The sequence below is a fragment of the Entelurus aequoreus genome, linkage group LG05 (assembly GCF_033978785.1).
Source record: "Entelurus aequoreus isolate RoL-2023_Sb linkage group LG05, RoL_Eaeq_v1.1, whole genome shotgun sequence".
Taxonomy (NCBI): Eukaryota; Metazoa; Chordata; class Actinopteri; order Syngnathiformes; family Syngnathidae; genus Entelurus; species Entelurus aequoreus.
Genome location: NC_084735.1, coordinates 84,065,616 through 84,086,676, shown reverse-complemented (window position 1 = coordinate 84,086,676; position 21,061 = coordinate 84,065,616). Strand labels below are relative to the sequence as shown.

Sequence of the window (21,061 nt, the reverse complement as noted above, 5' to 3'; positions counted from 1 at the left end):
AGTTTGACCACCTTGATTGATTGATTGAGACTTTTATTAGTAGGTTGCACAGTGAAGTACATATTCCGTACAATTGACCACTAAATGGTAACACCCGAATAAGTTTTTCAACTTGTTTAAGTCGGGGTCCACTTAAATTGATTCATGATACAGATATATACTATCAGATATACTATCATCATAATACAGTCATAATAACTGAGAACTGCAGTGGACATTTGTAGGGACGGCAAATAAACTGAGGCCATTCAGTTTAAAAGTACAAGGTACACAACCTGCCACATTTCCAAAAAGGCCGCACATTGAACAGACTGAAGAGGACGACGGTGTTTGTAGAGCGACACACTAGCACGCTATTTATTGACAATGACTCACTAATCCAATCAGCTCGGAGGTCTTTCAAAACAACAACAACCCCCGTGCAAGCTCTTCTCAAGGTTTTCACTGCACTAGGAAAAACCTGTTTTGAGACCTTAATGAAGTCTCGGGCCCTGGAAGCTCAACGGCATCGATACAGAGACCCACTGGACATGTCGTCAGTGGGAGCGGTCCACACCCTCTCGAGCTCTATCACTGGGTGCAGACGCGACCCCGGGCCAGATAAAGCAGTCCGAGCCGGATCACTCGGAAGACAAGAGCTCATCTCAAACAGCTGATGGTGGGTGTGTCGGGTGTGCATGCTGAGGTGGAGCAGAGGACATTTTTACTCTGGAATGAAAGTGTCTGGTCGCAGGAATGCACCCACAGGGTTACAGTTAAATATTTATATACAAAAACATGTTTAAATGTTAATAAAGTATAATAATGCAATACAATTGTTGTTGTACTTGCCATTAACACAGGAGTGACACCATTTCGGGAACCTTTACAAGTTGTACCAATGAAAACAGACGAATGTGTACACTACCAAACCGGTTTGGTTTAAATGCATTGCTATGTTTGGAAATTTTGAAGGGGGACTGGAATTTTGCCTTTTGTTCACAATCATTATGAGAGACAATTTCTTAGGATTCTAAAGTTCAGAACAATATGTTAAATGTTCAATATTTACCGTATTTTGGTCATTTTATGCATTACCGGAACGTCTTTCCACAGCGCATTTATTTGCGTTTCCAAAGCGGCGCACTTCCTACTTACGAAAGCAAACGCGAGTGTATTCTAATCACGGCAGACTTGGTAATAAACAACGAAGACGACTATTTTTGGACAAATGAGGATTCACAACCTTATCTTTTTGAAGCTGAATATACGGAGGATGAAATGTGAGTGAAACTTTGGAGCATACGGAAGCCGAGTGAGTGATGAGGTCGGCGTGACTTGACAGTGTAAATGTGGAACTTGGAGCCAAGCTATACCAACATAAATGGATTGCTTACCCAAAGTCAACTTGAAAAAACTTCCCCAGCCAGCTGGACCAGACAGACAACTGTCCATGGAGTGAGTCACAATAACATTTCTCATGATACATGCATCACACTGTCGAGCTCGCTGTGTACACACAAAACATGAAACGTGAGCTAACACTTCCCAGACATTGTAATATGACGGTTCATGTTTTTAAGTCAGTACAGATTGGTGTCCTATCGCATTGTGTTGTGTATTACAAACTCAAAAGACATTTAAGCAATATCTGCTGTAAAACACTTCCATCTACACTTCCTAAACTTTATTTAAAGTGTTTCAAGCTAGCTTAGCAGCTCGCTTAGCGTGTAGCATGTCGTCTTGTCTGCTCTTGCTCGTTTTTACTCAGCGTGTAAACATGTTTAGCATCGTCCTCCAGTGATAATGAAACATGTAAGAAATGTAGTTTATTTTCAGCAATGGAAAATGGAGTTGATGATTATTAATTTACGGGACTACAACATTAGCTGCTAGTCACCTGTCAGCTGGGGGACCAAAATTAAAAGGTCCACTGGAAAGGCAGGGCTCTAATGTAACCATGGCAACTGCGGCAAAAGCTGCGACCGCCCTGTCATTTGCCGCCGTAATGCCCTAAAAAATGTACCACCATCCGCGGAAAGAACATGCCGTGACCGCCCATGACTTTTTACTTGTTAATGGACGAGGGATGTAACAATAAACGGTACAATGATCATTTGCAATAAAATTTCCGACGGTTAGTAATAAGTAAAAAATTTTAATTACCGAAACCCCGTCATTTATTAATGCATTTTAGGCAACACCCAGTCAGGCGCATGCGCACTAGCGTCGTTTGGCTTTATAATCATGGCGGACCAACGACACAGACTTTGCTCGGGAGATTTCCCCTCGGAGTAAACAGAGCCAAGCGCTTGGTTTAACGTAATTTCCCCTCGCTTCCCGGCGTGCGGTTAAGAGCGCACTGCTGTGTTTGGATGGCGACAGGTGTGGACAATATTGGAGACGGACGCACTTGTCCCCACACTTAAAGTATAAAGCGAAGTAGAAAACTATTTGATGCTACTTCTATTTTGTAAATACAGCGTCCATCAGCTGCTGTGACTGAGAGTTAATGATGCAGACGAAGTGTCGTGAACATAGTCACAACTTGTTTATAAAGTCCTTACTTTGTTTACTGGGATGTTCACTCCTTTAACTGCAAACTGTATCAGTGGTCAAATAACATCAATACTAGCTCAAATGTTTTGTCATCTCATCGAATTGAACGGAGGCTGTGAAGATTGTGTATTCAATGTGTGAGGTGTCACTCCTCTTGATTTTTGTTGACCAAACTGTTGTACTGAACCAAGAGAAAAACAAAGCTTGTTTATTACAATTCATATTCATTAGCCAAACTGCTTTGTGTTTCATTTTGATATCTAAAAGTAAACAGGTTTTTTTTTACATTACTTGTGTTTTTTTCATGACAAAGGTGTTACTTCAAAAAACATTCATGTTGACCTTAAAAAGTTAAAATTCGAGGCCTGGAAAGGTATCAATCGGTATTGGCCGATCACGTACATTTTCACAGAAACCGTCTGATACTGATTGGTGGCATAACCATTATAGCACCTCTGGAAATGTTTGTCACCACAGAAAATAACTCTCTTCAATGTGATGACCTAATGCGTACCTGTGTAGCACTGTGACTGATTATAGAAAATGCTGATCTCCTCATGGCAGAATTCACCCAGGCCTTGTCTTGTGTTCCACTTTTAGAAAATAAGATATATATCTAATCTTTGTATTTAGGGCTTATCGGACAAGTAGTGCTCCCGAGTTAAGTGTAGGTCACATTTTCACAAAAAGCATCTTTGTATGTTGGACTTATTTATTTCTCCAGGCTATTCTTCCATTTTACATTGATGTTGAAATACTGTACATTTCCACTCTTTAGACTGCTCTTATCCGCGACTGGATTTCTTCCAAGGACACACAGAGTACACACTGGTGATAAGAGTTAAACACAACCTTTCGCAAAGATTCAACTCCCAAACTTGTGTTGGTCTTTATAGTATTTTTTTAAACGCAACATTAGGGTTTTCTTTGGCGGCTAATCCTTTCCATATGTTGTCCCACTGACAAAACAGTTGCTTCGACTACATCTGTCCATTTGGGACACCGCTTATGTGGTGACGGGTGGTTGTGAGAACATGTGGTGTATTCAGCTGACACCAGGTCAATTCATATCACCATGACCTAATTAATCCGGGTGGCTTTCTACCTGAAATATATTCACTTGAAATGGGCTTGGCGACAAAATAATATCAATACATATTAGGGCTGGGGGATATGGATGAAAAAGTATACCTCGATATCTTTTTACTTACCAACTCGATATTCGATATATATCTCGATATATTTTCGGTGAAAGTATACATATAAAGATATTAATTTTTGAGCGATATTTAGTGAAATTGAAGTGAATGACAACTGTACTGTAAGCTGTCAGTGGCACTTTTATTAACCCAGTTAGTCTATATGGGTATTAACAGCACAGAAAAACTGTTTAAGTCAGAATCACATAACATAAATAAAATAGAAAAATAGTATTCCTATGTAAAATAAATAACATAGCCGTGCAAATAATACAACATTTATCAAACTCATAAAAAAATACATTTGCAGGCAGGCACTTTTTGATTTCCCTTACTGGTTCGATGACCCGCCCTATCTTGCCTCTGATTGGCCTGTCCCTAACCAATCGTGACTCATCATAGTAAACAACCAACCAACCAATCATGGATGTTCTTATATATGCAAGCACGTCTTGGAAGGAGGAAGGGGAGGGGTTTAGTAGCTCATGGAGGGGGAGCGGGGGAGAACAAGGAACACAACAAATAAGCGGCGTTTGGTCATTTTAACGTGAAATCAATTATATCGATATTATGATATTTTCTTAATTCATATCTTGTATGAAAATATACTGATATATCTTACAAACTCGATATATCGCCCAGCCCTAATACATATCGCGATAGAGACGTAGTCGATATCTGTAAAAAAATGTGTTCAATAAAACCATTCCATTTTTTTTTATATCGGAAGAAACGAAGTTGCCAGGCAAGGTTGTTTGCATGAACAAAAGCACTCGCGCTCTGGTAAATCAGTTAACAGTATCGACGATCAGGTTTGGTTGCACCATGTCGTTGACTTGCGGTTGATTCTTTGCGTGGAGTGAGAGGAGAAACTCAAACTAAGTGCTGCACAGAGCGAAGAACAGGATGGTCAGGATGGTTTTTTTGGATGTTTTAAAAACGAAAACGCAGTCAGACCAATGTGGTCTGTAAATGATGCAAGACCGGCAATACCACATCAACTTAGCCGCGCTCACCCTTTAGAGCATAGCAGTAACTTCCTGGCACTAAACCTGCAGAAAGTACTTATTCTCAGATTTATCTGTTGACATTTACACACTTTCACTATTTTCTTACATTTTATTAAGCATTTCTTAGACTTTCCTAATTTTTGCACCTTTACTTTAAGAGATTATTGTTAAGTGTTGGAATTTTGTATACATTGAGTGTTTTCCATGCTTGTGATGACATTTCCTTTCCTTTATTTGCCTTGATAGCTGAGGGGATTTTAATCAGTGGAAGGATACCATTTAAATAAATATATTTACATTTAATATATATTTTTCTCCTGGTCCTTATTTTTAATAGGCCATAAAAATAATAATTATTGATATCGACCGATATAAAACACTTATAACGTGATACAGTTTTCTGCCATATCGCCCAGCCCTAACATGAAACCACATACACCGTAAAATCCTACGTTCTGGCCAATTGTTTGCATGACGATATAATTTTTGGTCCTTTGGGACATGCTTAAAAAATTTGCTACTAAGGAAGACATTTTTGAAAGTTGTTGCATTTCTATTTCCATATGAATAAAACAATGGTGAAAGTCAGCTTTTTAGCGTACAAATTCCTTGAATAAAGTGTAACTGTAATACACGGCCACCATTTTACTTGCCATAGTATTAATTTACATATCACATGTTCACTAAAGAGGATAATTTTTAAAGGACATTATGGTCACTGCAGTCTCTATACAACACAACATTACCAACTACTGGCCTGGCATGCATATTAATCAATCAATCAATGTTTATTTATATAGCCCTAAATCACAAGTGTCTCAAAGGGCTTACAACTTTTCAGTTGTATTCTTGTGAATTTGTTTTAAAACCTAAAAGGAGGTCTCATGTTTCCCACTTGTTTTTGTGAACTTTTTGTATCTGCACTGCACCCACATAATTTCCCCATTGTGGGATGACTAAAGTCTATCATATCTCACCAGTCATTCTGAGGACAAGGGGTGTAGAAAAAAAATGGATGTTTCAGTGTTAGTAAAGGGTCACAAAACATGTACTGTATGATCTGCTTCGACAACCGTATTGACAACAATAAAACATGCTAATGTTGGATCAATTCAATAGGTCCTTTTCCACCGTAAGAACTTTCCCATAAGTTCCCCCTGTGTTTCCACCAAAAACTACTTCTTCAAGAACCCTATCTTAATTCCTGCATGCTAGGTGGCACTTTTGGAATGTACCCAGAACCTTTTCAGGGACGGGCTGTGCTGTACTAAGCTGATTGGTTGAACACAGTTGGGGGCGTTCCTAAGACGTATTTTTCAAACACACATTTGTTTTGTTTTATTCTTTTGTCCATGGTATGTGCTTATGGTATGCTTGTAATGTGTAATGACTTGTGATGTATGTATTCTGTTGTATTATCACCTGTTGAAAGTTTACTGTATTAACCTGCCTTAGGACAACAGATGAAATCTAGCTATTGTGCTAACTCCAGCATATTTACATTGATGTTCTATGTATGAATATGCATTGTCCTAATCCAAATAAATAAATAAAACCACCATCAGGATATACAGGGAGACTTGTTTATTTCTTGTGTATTTCTATTACAAAATACTTAACTGAGAGAAAGTAGAACCACAGGAGCTTTTGCGGGGAATCGTTGTGCCGAAGAACGCTGATCATTAAAAATATCTTGCAGTGTTAGTCGTAGTCTTTAAACTACATGCAAGTTTATTGTTGTTATTTTTACAAACTTAATTTCGATTCACGAAGCTACGAGAAGTCGACAGACTCTTTTAAACGTATTTACGATGGCGTATGAAGCCGGACTCTAGGCAACGACCTCAGCTGCTTACTACTCTGACTTCGTTGGATAAATGTGAAATATAGGAGACAGTACACAAGTGCCTCAAAAGTAAATAACATCAAATATTAACCATTTACTTTATTGCATATGGTAAAAGTAGTCAGTGACACTACATTTGTGTAGCTATTAGCCACAACCCGAGTGAACAGAACGCTAATGCTAACAAGCTAGAGTGATGCGTTCGTGTTGTCGGCGGGAGATAAACACTGACATTTATTATTTATATATTGTTATTTACAGCTGAAATGGACGCTCATGAATTCGTCATTTACCGAGAGGACAACTTTCTGACTGTTGGACATTGCGGACAAAAATCCAGATTTTTTTAATGAACAATTCAGTACACTTTATTTTTTAAATCATATCAATTTGTATCTTATTGCTTTATATTTCATTTACTTAGACTTAAGTGAAATAACTGCGACTTAATGTTGTTTATTTACATGGTGAAATATGCTAAACCACTCCTCCATACGCCGTCAGCCTGATTTGTATAAACTACCCTGGAAGTGAGAAACGCTGTGGAAACACAAACCGCACACTTCCACGGAAACCTATAGTTCTAGAAACTACAACTACAAAGTTAATACAGTTTGCTTCTCTTTCCTTCCCTCCCATTTATCCGCTTTCTTTTTTTTATTCCAAGTAGGGATGTCCGATAATATCGGACTGCCGATATTATCGGCCGATAAATGCTTTAAAATGTAATATCGGATATTATCGGTTTCAAAATTATCGGTATCGGTTTCAACAAGCAAAATGTATGACTTTAAAACGCCGCTGTGTACACGGACGTAGGGAGAAGTACAGAGCGCCAATAAAGCTTAAAGGCACTGCCTTTGCACAGTACAGTACATATTCCGTACAATTGACCACTAAATGGTAACACCCGAATACATTTTTCAACTTGTTTAAGTCGGGGTCCACGTTAATCAATTCAAGGTAGAGGTCAAAACACACCCGACTCATGTAAATACAAACTTCTCCCTATCGGTGTATTACGGATATGGCAACAGCAGAAGTCAGACTGATTTGCAGGTGTGTAATTTGTGGTGAGTTTATGCACTGTGTTGGTTTTGTTGTTTGAACAAGGTGACGTTCATGCACGGTTCATTTTGTGTATGGGGAACATATTCACCATTAATTAGTTGCTTATTAACATGCAAATTAGTAACATATTGGCTCTTAAAGGCCTACTGAAAGCCACTACTACCGACCACGCAGTCTGATATTTTATATATCAATTATGAAATTTTAACATTGCAACACATGCCAATACGGCAGGGTTAACTTATAAAGTGCAATTTTAAATTTCCCGGGAAATATCCGGCTGAAAACGTCTCTGTATGATGAAGTTTGCGCATGATGTCACGGATTGTGCGGAAGTATTGGGACACCATTGTGTCCCAATACAAACAGCTCTGTTTTCATCGCAAAATTCCACAGTATTCTGGACATCTGTGTTGGTGAATCTTTTGCAATTTGTTTAATGGACAATGAAGACTGCAAAGAAGAAAGCTGTAGGTGGGATCGGTGTATTAGCGGCAGGCTACAGCAACACAACCAGGAGGACTTTGAGTTGGATAGCAGACACGCTACCGTGAGTAAGGAAGCTTTCTTCCAAACATTTGATCGCTTGCCCGTCCGTGCGTGCCGCTATGTGCATGTCACGTACGTAATTTTGGGGAAATATATGTGCTGTATGAACTTTACGGAGGTGAACGGTACTTTGGGCTGTGGGATTGAGTGTTTTGTGCGGGTGTTTGAGTTGTATTGGCGGGTTATATGGACGGGAGGGGGGAGGTGTTTGTTATGCGGATTAATTTGTGGCATATTAAATATAAGCCTGGTTGTGTTGTGGCTAATAGAGTATATATATATGTCTTGTGTTTATTTACTGTTGTAGTCATTCCCAGCTGAATATCAGGTCCCACCCGCCTCTCACAGCATCTTCCCTATCTGAATCGCTTCCACTGCCCTCTAATCCTTCACTTTCACTTTCCTCATTCACAAATCTTTCATCCTCGCTCAAATTAATGGGGTAATCGTCTCTTTCTCGGTCCGAATCGCTCACGCTGCTGGCGTCCATGATTGAAAACAATGTGCAGATGTGAGGAGCTCTTCAACCTGTGACGTCACGCTACTTCCGGTACAGGCAAGGCTTTTTTTATCAGCGACCAAAAGTTGCAAACTTTATCGTCGATGTTCTCTACTAAATCCTTTCAGCAAAAATATGGCAATATCGCGAAATGATCAAGTATGACACATAGAATGGATCTGCTATCCCTGTTTAAATTTAAAAAATTAATTTCAGTAGGCCTTTAATATTGAGTTATATAAACAAGTTAAACAGTTTACTTACAGACTTATCTTTTCCAAGGCTTGTAGGAGCTAACACAACTTGTCTACTTCTCAATTGTCTCATGAACTGAACTTACTCGCCAACCCGGAAGTGCCCAAACTAATGACGCATAGTATTTTCATATCGCCACAAAGTGTCAGTAAGAGTCTACAATCAAATGGGCATAACATTGCGTCCCACAGGGCATTTCCTGTGGGAAGGGATTCCTTCTCAGGGATTCGAATAAGGAAACAACTCTTTTTCTTTACTGTAGTGGTCTCTATAACAGGTACCTGTTCTCAAAAACGGATTTGAGTCCGAGGACTCTGTTCTTTTCTTATCGAACAACCGGGAAAACTAGTTTCGAGCATCATCTCTAATTATAAGTCACAGTTTTTTTTCATAGTTTGGCCGTGGGTGCGACATATACTCCGGAGCGACTTATGTGTGAAATTATTATTATATCGCGAAATGATCAAGCATGACACATAGAATGGATCTGCTATCCCCGTTTAAATTAAAAAAATTCATTTCAGTAGGCCTTTAAGTACTTATTAATGCCTTATTCGGCATGGCCTTATTATAACCCTAACCCTCAAACCCTGACCCTAACCAAATAACTCTATATTAAGTCTTTATTACTTAGAATATGTTCCCCTAGTGTCCAAATAACTCTAAATGAAGTCTTTGTTACTTAGAATATGTTCCCTAGTGTCCAAAAAACTCTAAATTAAGTCTGTGTTACTTAGAATATGTTCCCCATACTAAAGTGTTACCAAAAACATATAACTTTGTCTTGAATTTGGAAAAAAAACATTTTATTTTTATTATAACCCTAACCAAATAACTCTAAATTAAGTCTTTATTACTTAGAATATGTTCCCCTAGTGTCCAAATAACTCTAAATGAAGTCTTTGTTACTTAGAATATGTTCCCTAGTGTCCAAAAAACTCTAAATTAAGTCTGTGTTACTTAGAATATGTTCCCCATACTAAAGTGTTACCAAAAACATATAACTTTGTCTTGAATTTGGAAAAAAAAACATTGTATTTTTATTATAACCCTAACCCTCTAACCCTGACCCTAACCAAATAACTCTAAATTAAGTCTTTATTACTTAGAATATGTTCCCCTAGTGTCCAAATAACTCTAAATTAAGTATTTTTTACTTAAAATATGTTCCCCTAGTGTCCAAATAACTCTAAATTAAGTCTTTGTTACTTAGAATATGTTCCCCTAGTGTCCAAAAAACTCTAAATTAAGTCTGTGCTACTTAGAATATGTTCCCCATACTAAAGTGTTACCAAAAACATAACTGTCTTGAATTTGGGAAAAAAAACATTTTATTTTTATTATAACCCTAACCCTCTAACCCTGACCCTAACCAAATAACTCTAAATTAAGTCTTTGTTACTTAGAATATGTTCCCCTAGTGTTCAAATAACTCTAAATTAAGTCTTTGTTACTTAGAATATGTTCCCTAGTGTCCAAAAAACTCTAAATTAAGTCTGTGTTACTTAGAATATGCTCCCCATACTAAAGTGTTACCAAAAACATATAACTTTGTCTTGAATTTGGAAAAAAAACATTGTATTTTTATTATAACCCTAACCCTCTAACCCTGACCCTAACCAAATAACTCAAAATTAAGTCTTTATTACTTAGAATATGTTCCCCTAGTGTCCAATTAACTCTAAATGAAGTCTTTGTTACTTAGAATATGTTCCCTAGTGTCCAAAAAACTCTAAATTAAGTCTGTGCTACTTAGAATATGTTCCCCATACTAAAGTGTTACCAAAAACATATAACTGTCTTGAATTTGGAAAAAAAACATTTTATTTTTATTATAACCCTAACCCTCTAACCCTGACCCTAACCAAATATCTCTAAATTAAGTCTTTATTACTTAGAATATGTTCCCCTAGTGTCCAAATAACTCTAAATGAAGTCTTTGTTACTTAGAATATGTTCCCTAGTGTCCAAAAAACTCTAAATTAAGTCTGTGTTACTTAGAATATGTTCCCCATACTAAAGTGTTACCAAAAACATATAACTGTCTTGAATTTGGGAAAAAAAACATTTTATTTTTATTATAACCCTAACCCTCTAACCCTGACCCTAACCAAATAACTCTAAATTAAGTCTTTATTACTTAGAATATGTTCCCCTAGTGTCCAAATAACTCTAAATTAAGTCTGTGTTACTTAGAATATGTTCCCCTAGTGTCCAAATAACTCTAAATTAAGTCTGTGTTACTTAGAATATGTTTCCTAGTGTCCAAAAAACTCTAAATTAAGTCTTTGTTACTTAGAATATATGTTCCCCTAGTGTCCAAATAACTCTAAATGAAGTCTGTGTTACTTAGAATATGTTCCCTAGTGTCCAAAAAACTCTAAATTAAGTCTGTGTTACTTAGAATATGTTCCCCATACTAAAGTGTTACCAAAAACATATAACTGTCTTGAATTTGGGAAAAAAAAACATTTTATTTGTATAATAACCTAACCCTCTAACCCTGACCCTAACCAAATAACTCTAAATTAAGTCTTTATTACTTAGAATATGTTCCCCTAGTGTCCAAATAACTCTAAATGAAGTCTTTGTTACTTAGAATATATGTTCCCCTAGTGTCCAAATAACTCTAAATTAAGTCTGTGTTACTTAGAATATGTTCCCCATACTAAAGTGTTACCAAAAACATATAACTTTGTCTTGAATTTGGAAAAAAAACATTGTATTTTTATTATAACCCTAACCCTGTAACCCTGACTCTAACCAAATAACTCTAAATTAAGTCTTTATTACTTAGAATATGTTCCCCTAGTGTCCAAATAACTCTAAATGAAGTCTGTGTTACTTAGAATATGTTCCCTACTGTCCAAAAAACTCTAAATTAAGTCTGTGTTACTTAGAATATGTTCCCCATACTAAAGTGTTACCAAAAACATATAACTTTGTCTTGAATTTGGAAAAAAAAACATTTTATTTTTCACTAAATAAGGGTTCGGTGAATGCGCATATGAAACTGGTGGGGTTCGGTACCTCCAACAAGGTTAAGAACCACTGAACTAGAGGTTCCAGGAACTTAAAGTTCCTGAACTTTTGGTCGTACACACTGCTGCCGTAAGCCAGCCATGCAATTTAAATACAGCCAGCAAAATGGGGGTTGGGGGACAAATGGCTGAGAGACACGTTGTCTTTGCAACGATGACCGCCAGTCTACTTAACACCTTATTAAACAAAAATAAATATATTGCGAACAGATAACCGTTTAAATAGTGTACACTGTCGCCAGTGTTGTGTTCCCCCTCGTTAGGTTTCGCTTATGCAACAACCACCATGACTTGCACACACGCGATAGCTTAGCTAACACTAGCTAACCGGTAACACTAGGCGGCGGTTACCGAACACGCGAGAACCGGCTCGACCAACCGGTAATAAACAAAAGAAAAGTCACCAACACTGGGCGTGGGATTTTTGTTTTTTTTTGGTCGAGTGGAGCTAGCCGGGCTAAGTGCTATAGCACGCCATGCCTTTTCTCCTCTGCGGGAACACGTGGAGGGAACACGTGACGTCTCATAAATAAAACTTGCTCTTTTTTTGTTTTGTTTTTAACGGGAAACTGTCGGGTTTGGTATGGCGATGGGCGCCGCTCCCCGGAACCGGGGGTACGCGTCCACGCAACCCGGGGGGGGGGGGCACTAGGAAGGGCCCCGGCGTCGCGCTAGGCCGACGAGGCGTTAGCTATTGTTAGCATTAGCATTAGCTTGTGCGAGTTGGGGCTTTTTTGCATGGGTGTTTGTTTAATTCAATGCAAAACAGCGGCGGACAGACATTTTGTGTGTTTGAGGGTGTGTCTACTCGGGTTTAAAAATGTCTTTCCAGGGACATTTTGTAAGTCTTTTTGACGTCTGCCACCTTTGATCGTTTAAGTCACTTAAAAGTGTGCAAAATAAAAGTTCCATTTTAAACGCACAAAAAAGGGTGTGAGCATGTCTTGTGCAACGAGACACTACTGGGTTCCAGGAATAGCCTCCAGCAGGGTCCAAATATAAACCAGCATGCGGGGGGCCACAAGCCGGACCGGGCTTGACATTTTGATCGGTGCCGGTGCCTGACCCCCCCCTCCACCCCCACCCAGCCTGAGTGACAGCTGCTGGCGAACATAAAGGAAGGCTGACCCACCGTGATGTGCCTGCCCGTTCACGCTGACCACCGTCACCGCGTTCATCTTCCTCGTCCACGGGTTCACCTTGGGCGGGGGGGCCTCGGTAAACTCCTTGCTGCCTTCCGCGCTGTCCTCGCCCGGCCGGGCCTCGCTGTCAGAGCCCCCCTCGCCCGCCTCCGGATCGCGGCTCCCTCGCTCCAGCCCGGCGACGTCGTCGTCCTCCTCCGGCTCGCCGCGGATTACCTTGCCGTGCTCCTCGGCTTTAACGAGCGGGTTGCCCGGCAGGAGAGCCTCCACCTGAGCGGCCATTTCCCCCAACCAGCGTCTTCCTTTCCTTCCTTCCTCCCTCCCCCCCCGCCGCCGCTTCGGGATTACCAGTCCACCTTCCCCTCCCCGTGACCGAGTAGGTTTCTCGGGGGGAAAAAAGTGAAGCGTGTCGCTACTCCGTCGCTCTTAGACCAAAATGTTTTCAGTCTAAGACGCAGAGAGGTTCACGCTCGGTTAAAACATGTAAAAAAAAAATGGCTAAATCCGCGTCCGGAGATGTATCGAGGGGGACAACAAGCCTTCCTCAGCCACTAGCAGCAATATGGTCGCTCTGCTCCACCACGCGATACCAGGAGCGCGCACGTACGCTGGACGGGGGGGAAGGAGTCACGTACGGGCGGGAGCGCGCGTCTGCCTCACGTCATAGTAATGCTGCCTTCAGGGTCTTTAGATACAACACGACAGCGCGAACGTTCTACTATTAACAACGGTTGCATTTCAAATTATTAATTAAATCTTCACTGTACAAACATACATATACACATACTGTACATACACATTCACTGTACAAACATGCATACACAGTCCAGGGATGTCCAAAGGGCGGCCCGGGGGCCGTTTGCGGCCCGCAGCTAATTGTTTACCGGCCCGCCACACATTCTGGAAATACTATTGTAAAAATAAAAAAAGAACATTAAAAAAAATGTGGAACGAGGTGAAATCTAACGCAAAAAAGTTGCAATGTTGACACAAAAGTCTGCCTCACGTCATAGTAATGCTGCCTTCAGGGTCTTTAGATACAACACGACAGCGCGAACGTTCTACTATTAACAACGGTTGCATTTCAAATTATTAATTAAATCTTCACTGTACAAACATACATATACACATACTGTACATACACATTCACTGTACAAACATACATATACACATACTGTACATACACATTCACTGTACAAACATGCATATACACATACTGTACATACACATTCACTGTACAAACATACATATGCACATACTGTACATACACATTCACTGTACAAACATACATATGCACATACTGTACATACACATTCACTGTACAAACATACATATGCACATACTGTACATACACATTCACTGTACAAACATGCATATACACATACTGTACATACACATTCACTGTACAAACATACATATGCACATACTGTACATACACATTCACTGTACAAACATACATATGCACATACTGTACATACACATTCACTGTACAAACATGCATATACAGTCCAGGGATGTCCAAAGGGCGGCCCGGGGGCCGTTTGCAGCCCGCAGCTAATTGTTTACCGGCCCGCCACACATTCTGGAAATACTATTGTAAAAATAAAAAAAGAACATTAAAAAAAATGTGGAAAGAGGTGAAATCTAATGAGAAAAAAGTTGCAATGTTGACACAAAAGCTGCCATGCAGGCTGTTTTTTTTCCCCTTTTGTCTTTCTTTGTTTTTCTTTTTTTTGCCATTGCTCAAAAAAATAATAATAATGACAAAAAATCCATGTTGTAATGAATTATTTTCAGCGCTCCAATTACTTCAAATATTTCACTTTAAAATGTTTTATGTGGTAAATATTGCATGTATTGTGTAGTAGCATACTTGCCAACCTTGAGACCTCCAATATCGGGAGGTGGGGGGGGGGGGGGGGGGGGGGCTTGGTCGGGTGTGGGAGGGGGTTGTTTGGGGGCGGGGGGCGTGGTTATTTACAGCTAGAATTCACCAACTCGAGTATTTCATATAGATTTCGTATATATATATATATATATATATATATATATATATATATATATATATATATATATATATATATATATATATATATATATATATATATATATATATATATATATATATATATATATATAACTTGAAGTTGATATAGAGATTTACTGTAAGCGTTAAATAATTTAAAAAATGATAATAATCTGACTTATTTTTAACATTTTAATGACTGAGACCCTTTATGGTTCCCGGGACCCCTAAAGGTAAAATAAATAAAAAAATACATATATTTTGTTATGGTTTGAAAATGAAAAATATCAAAATGGCCCCCACATGCTTTAATTTTTCCGTGTGCGGCCCTCAGTGGAAAAAGTTTGGACACCCCTGATATACACATACTGTACATACACATTCACTGTACAAACATACATATACACATACTGTACATATACATTCACTGTACAAACATACATACACACATACTGTACATACACATTCACTGTACAAACATACATATACACATACTGTACATATGCATTCACTGTACAAACATACATATACACATACGGTACATATACATTCACTGTACAAACATACACATACTGTACATACACATTCACTGTACAAACATACATACACACGTACTGTACATACACATTCACTGTACAAACATACATATACACATACATGTACATACACATTCACTGTACAAACATACATATACACATACTGTACATATGAACATATACATTCACTGTACAAACATACATATACACATACTGTACATACACATTCACTGTACAAACATACATATACACATACTGTACATACACATTCACTGTACAAACATACATATATACGTACTGTACATACACATTCACTGTACAAACATACATATACACATACTGTACATATGAACATACACATTCACTGTACAAACATACATATACACGTACTGTACATACACATTCACTGTACAAACATACATATACACATGCTGTACATACACATTCACTGTACAAACATACATATACACGTACTGTACATACACATTCACTGTACAAATATACATATATACATTCACTGTACAAACATATATACACGTACTGTATATACACATTCACTGTACAAACATACATATAAACATACTGTACATACACATTCACTGTACAAACATACATATACACATACTGTACATACACATTCACTGTACACACATACATATACACATACTGTACATACACATTCACTGTACAAACATACATATACACATAGAATAGTATAGAATAGAATATAATAGCATGGACTTTATTGTCATTATATCTGCAAATAACGAGATTAAGGACTCCAATTTAAGGTGCGGTAGTGGGAACAAATATGGGGTAAAAATAAATTACACAAGAGGTAATAAAGAAAAAACTAACAATTGAAATAAACAGACTACCATCCAATAAAAATAATAAGCAACCCTGTACAATATACAAAACACTATAAAAATACAAAATACTCTACAATATACAGAACAAGTCACGGATCGGTGCGGCGACTTCAGTAATGTGGACGCTGTATCGATCCGTTGTGGTGAAGAAGGAGTTGAGCCGGAAGGCAAAGCTCTCAATTTACCGGTCGATCTACGTTCCCATCCTCACCAATGGACACGTTGGGAAGACTATGTCTCCCGGCTGGCCTGGGAACGCCTCGGGATCCCCCGGGAGGAGCTGGAGGAAGTGGCTGGGGAGAGGGAAGTCTGGGCTTCCCTGCTTAGGCTGCTTCCCCCGCGACCCGACCTCGGATAAGCGGAAGAAGATGGATGGATGGATGGATGGTATTCATTCATTTTCTTCTTTGTTTTATTTTCTTTATTACATTTTTTAAAATGTATTTATTTATCTTAAATTTTTTACTTTTATGTATTTATGAAAATGTTTTCGTTTGTCTTTTTTTTGGTATGACTTTTTAAAAAAATTAATTATTTTTTAAAAATTATTCGTTTGTCTTTAATTATCTTTTTAAAATATTTGATTTATTTTAAATTTTTTACTTATATGTATTTATTTTAGCTTCCTTTGTTCTGTTTTTTTTAAATTAAATGTTTAAAAATGTATACATTTTTAATTCTTTACTTTTATGTATTTATAAAAAAATATATATACTTTGTCTTTTTTACTGTATTACTTTTTTATAAAATGTATGTATTTTTTATTTTTTACTTTTATTTATTAGGGTAAAAGTGTATGTTTATCAATATCTGTATTATATTTTCCCTATCAAATGAATAAATAATATTAAAAAAAGCACAACATATGTCTATATTTAAATTTAAATGTCTATATTTAAATTTTTTACTTTTATGTATTTATGAAAAATTTTTCCTTTGTCTTTTTTTTGGTATGACTTTTTAAAAAAATTTAATTATTTTTTAAAAATTATTCGTTTGTCTTTAATTGTCTTTTTAAAAATATTTGATTTATTTTAAATTTTTTACTTATATGTATTTATTTTAGTTTCCTTTGTTCTGTTTTTTTAAATTAAATGTTTAAAAATGTATACATTTTTGATGCTTTACTTTTATGTATTTATAAAAAATATATATCCTTTGTCTTTTTTACTGTATTACTTTTTTATAAAATGTATGTATTTTTTATTTTTTACTTTTATTTATTAGGGTAAAAGTGTATGTTTATCAATATCTGTATTATATTTTCCCTATCAAATGAATAAATAATATTAAAAAAAAGCACAACACGTGTAATACAGTATGTAATAATCATGTTACACTCACACACACACACACACACACACGCTTTGTTGCTTCTCTTTATTAACCTGCCCACTGTACCAATCAATGGCGGCGTGTTCTTCTTTGTGCAAATCTCTGCAGCATTGTCCAACTCTTTGGCAGCATAATCGCCAGTCAAACCCAAAATGGGCCAGCGGTGGGGGCAAACGCAACATGTCAGCAGCTGGTCAGCAAGTCACAGTTGAACGCTGCTCAATGACAAATTTGCAAAGTCAGCAGGGTGGACGTGGAGAGGGGGGCTGAGGGGTCAGGGTGCTACATGTGGACCCCAATTCATGAGCAAGAATGTTAGTGGGAAAAGTTCTACTGTACTCTTTTAGCATTCGTGTCCATTTCTGGCACAACGCTTCATTTGACTTTTATTTGCGGCATATTTCTTTGACGCGTTTTTAAAAAATCATATTAACTTGGCTTTTTGTTTATTCCAATAATAAAATTAAAAATGTTATTTGTAGATTTGTTTTCATAATAATAATTATCCTAAAAATGTAATCAAACATGTTATTTGTATTTTTCTTTTTAAAACTAAATGTATTAATTTGAGCAGCGGCCCTGCGATGAGGATAGGCTCCAGCACCCCCCGCCACCCCAAGAGGGACAAGCGGTAGAAAATGGACGGCTGCACTTTTAGTGGCTGCAGCATATTGCTCTACAAAATGGAATTAAACATGATATTTACAAATATATTTTCAGCATGTTTATTTGAAAATAAAAATAATAATTTTTTTTTATGACTCCAGCATATTTCTTTTAAAAATAAAATAAAAAAGTTGAATTCTCAGATTTATTTACAGCGTAAAAAAATCAAACTATTTTTAGAACATTTATTTAAAAAAAAAAATTAAACATTGTGACGATCTGTCACTTCATTTCTGTTTGTTTCCTTGTTTCGTATTTACTTCCCAGCAGTGCTCTTATTTTGTTTCCATTTCCTGTTTGTCCCGCTGAACACTGTGGTTCTTCCCTCACCTGCTGTTGATTGGCAACCGGTCCACACCTGCTGCCAATCAGCATGTCTCTATTTATGCCTGTCTCGAGCACTCCTCAGTGCTCGAAGATTGCTTTTTGTTTGGTACTATTATATGCACGACTGCTTCATTTTCTGTTTAGTGAGTTTGAAACTCATCCTACCTGCTCTCTGTTCTCCTGGTTCCTGCATCTTGGGGTCACTAATACGGCAGCCACGCGAGTCCCTCACAAACATGTTATTTTGTAGTGCCCATTGCATGATTAACAAAAAAAAGGTTTTAATTTTAGTTGCAAAAGCAAATTTTTAGTTTTACTTCCAGCATATTTCTTTAAAAATAAGATACAACTTTTTATTTTAAGCAGTTGCAGCATATTATAAAAATATCAGTACATACGTTTTTTTTTTAAATTAAACTTATCTTTAGTGACTGAAGCATATTTAAAAAAAAAAAGGCAATACAAGTAATAATTTTAGTGTCTGCAGCATATTTCTTTGAAAACTATAATTTAACGTCTTATTTTTAGTGGTTGAGGCAATTAAAAAAAACAAAAAACATTTTAGTGGCTGCTGTATATTTAAAAAAAATTAATAAATGTTTACAAATTTATTTTCAGCATGTTTATTTGAAAATAAAAGTAATCTTTTTTTTTTTTAAAGCTGCAGCACATTTCTTTAAAAAATACAATTAAAAAGTATTATTCTTAGATTTATTTACAGTGTATTTCTTTAAAAATAAAAAAAATATAACATGTTATTTATAGATTTATTTTCAGATTTATTATTTTAAAACAAAAAATTAAACATGTTATTTTGTAGTGCCCATTTCATAATAAAAAAAACATGTTTTTGTTATTTTTAGATGCAACCGAATTTTAAAAATTTATTTTCAGCATATTTGTTTGAGAAATAAAGTTAATTTTGTAACTTTTTTTCCACAACGTATTTATTTGAAAACTAAAGTTAATTATTTTTTGTATTAAACATTTTATTTTTCCAACATATTTTACTAATAAATATAATTGATTATTTTTATTTTCAGTATATTTCTTTGAAAAAGTAAAATTAAACTTGTTATTGTTAGTTTTACTTCAGCATATTTCTTAAAAAATTAGATACAACTTTCTATTTTTAGCAGTTGTAACATATTTCATAAAAAAAACAAACAAATTAAACGTCATATGGCTGAAGCATATTTTTAAAAAAAGGCAATAAAAGTAATAATTTTTAGTAACTTCCGCATATTTCTTTAAAAACTAAATTAAAAGTCTTATTTTCAGTGGTTTAGGCACTTTCCAAAAATATATATTTTAGTGGCTGCAGCATATTTCTTAAAAAAAATTAAACATGATGTTTACAAATTTATTTTCAGCATTTGTTTATTTGAAAATAAAATATATATTTTTTATGGCTAAAGCATATTTCTTTTAAAAAAAGCATTAAAAAGTATTATTCTCAGATTTATTTACAGCGTATTTCTTAAAAAAAAAAATCAAACATGTTTTTTATAGATTTATTTTCAGAATATTTATTTAAAAAAAATAAATGAAACATTTTACTTTGTAGTGCACATTGCATAATAAAAATTTTTTTTTATTATTTTTAATTGCAACAGCCAATATTTTGATAATTTAAAAAAACTAAATTGCTTTAAAAAATGTTATTTTTAGATTAAATTGAAAAATATTAATTAGAAAATTTTACTTAAACAAGTTATTTTTAGTTCCCGCAGCATATATTTCTTTTAAAAACACAATTCATTATTTTTAGCAATAGATAAAATAAAACTTGTTGTTTTTTATTTCATTTTTAGAATATGTTTTTAAAATAAAATTTGAAGAGTTATTCTTAGTGGCCGCATCATATTTATTTCATAAAATAAACTAAACATGTTATTTTTATATTCAGCGTGTTAAAAAAAAAATTAATGAAATATGGTATTTTTTCTGTTATTTCTAGCATTTTTCTTTGAAAAATAAAATTTTACGTGGCATGCCTTATCATTGAAAATAAATAAAAAAAGTAAAAGGTTGCAAGATATTTTTTTTCTTTTGACATTCAGGAGCAATCAAATTAAAATCACAGATTATGCAACCTAAATTGAACTTGTAAACATCATATTTAATATAGTAATAATCAGAAAATATT

The 21,061-nt window shown here is 36.0% G+C and overlaps 1 protein-coding gene across 4 annotated transcripts in view; it reads right to left on the bottom strand.

Moving 5' to 3' along the window:
- Window positions 1-13,756, bottom strand: part of larp1 (La ribonucleoprotein 1, translational regulator) — a 107,099-nt gene extending 93,343 nt beyond the window's left edge. For 3 of the 4 annotated variants that reach the window (XM_062049100.1, XM_062049099.1, XM_062049101.1), the window contains exon 1: window positions 13,141-13,756. In XM_062049100.1, the coding sequence (XP_061905084.1) occupies window positions 13,141-13,432 (292 nt within the window). In that variant the 5' untranslated portion in view covers window positions 13,433-13,756. The remainder of the gene's footprint in view (window positions 1-13,140) is intronic. The other variant, XM_062049098.1, reaches the window with a different exon arrangement.
- Between the last annotated feature and the right edge of the window lie 7,305 nt (window positions 13,757-21,061).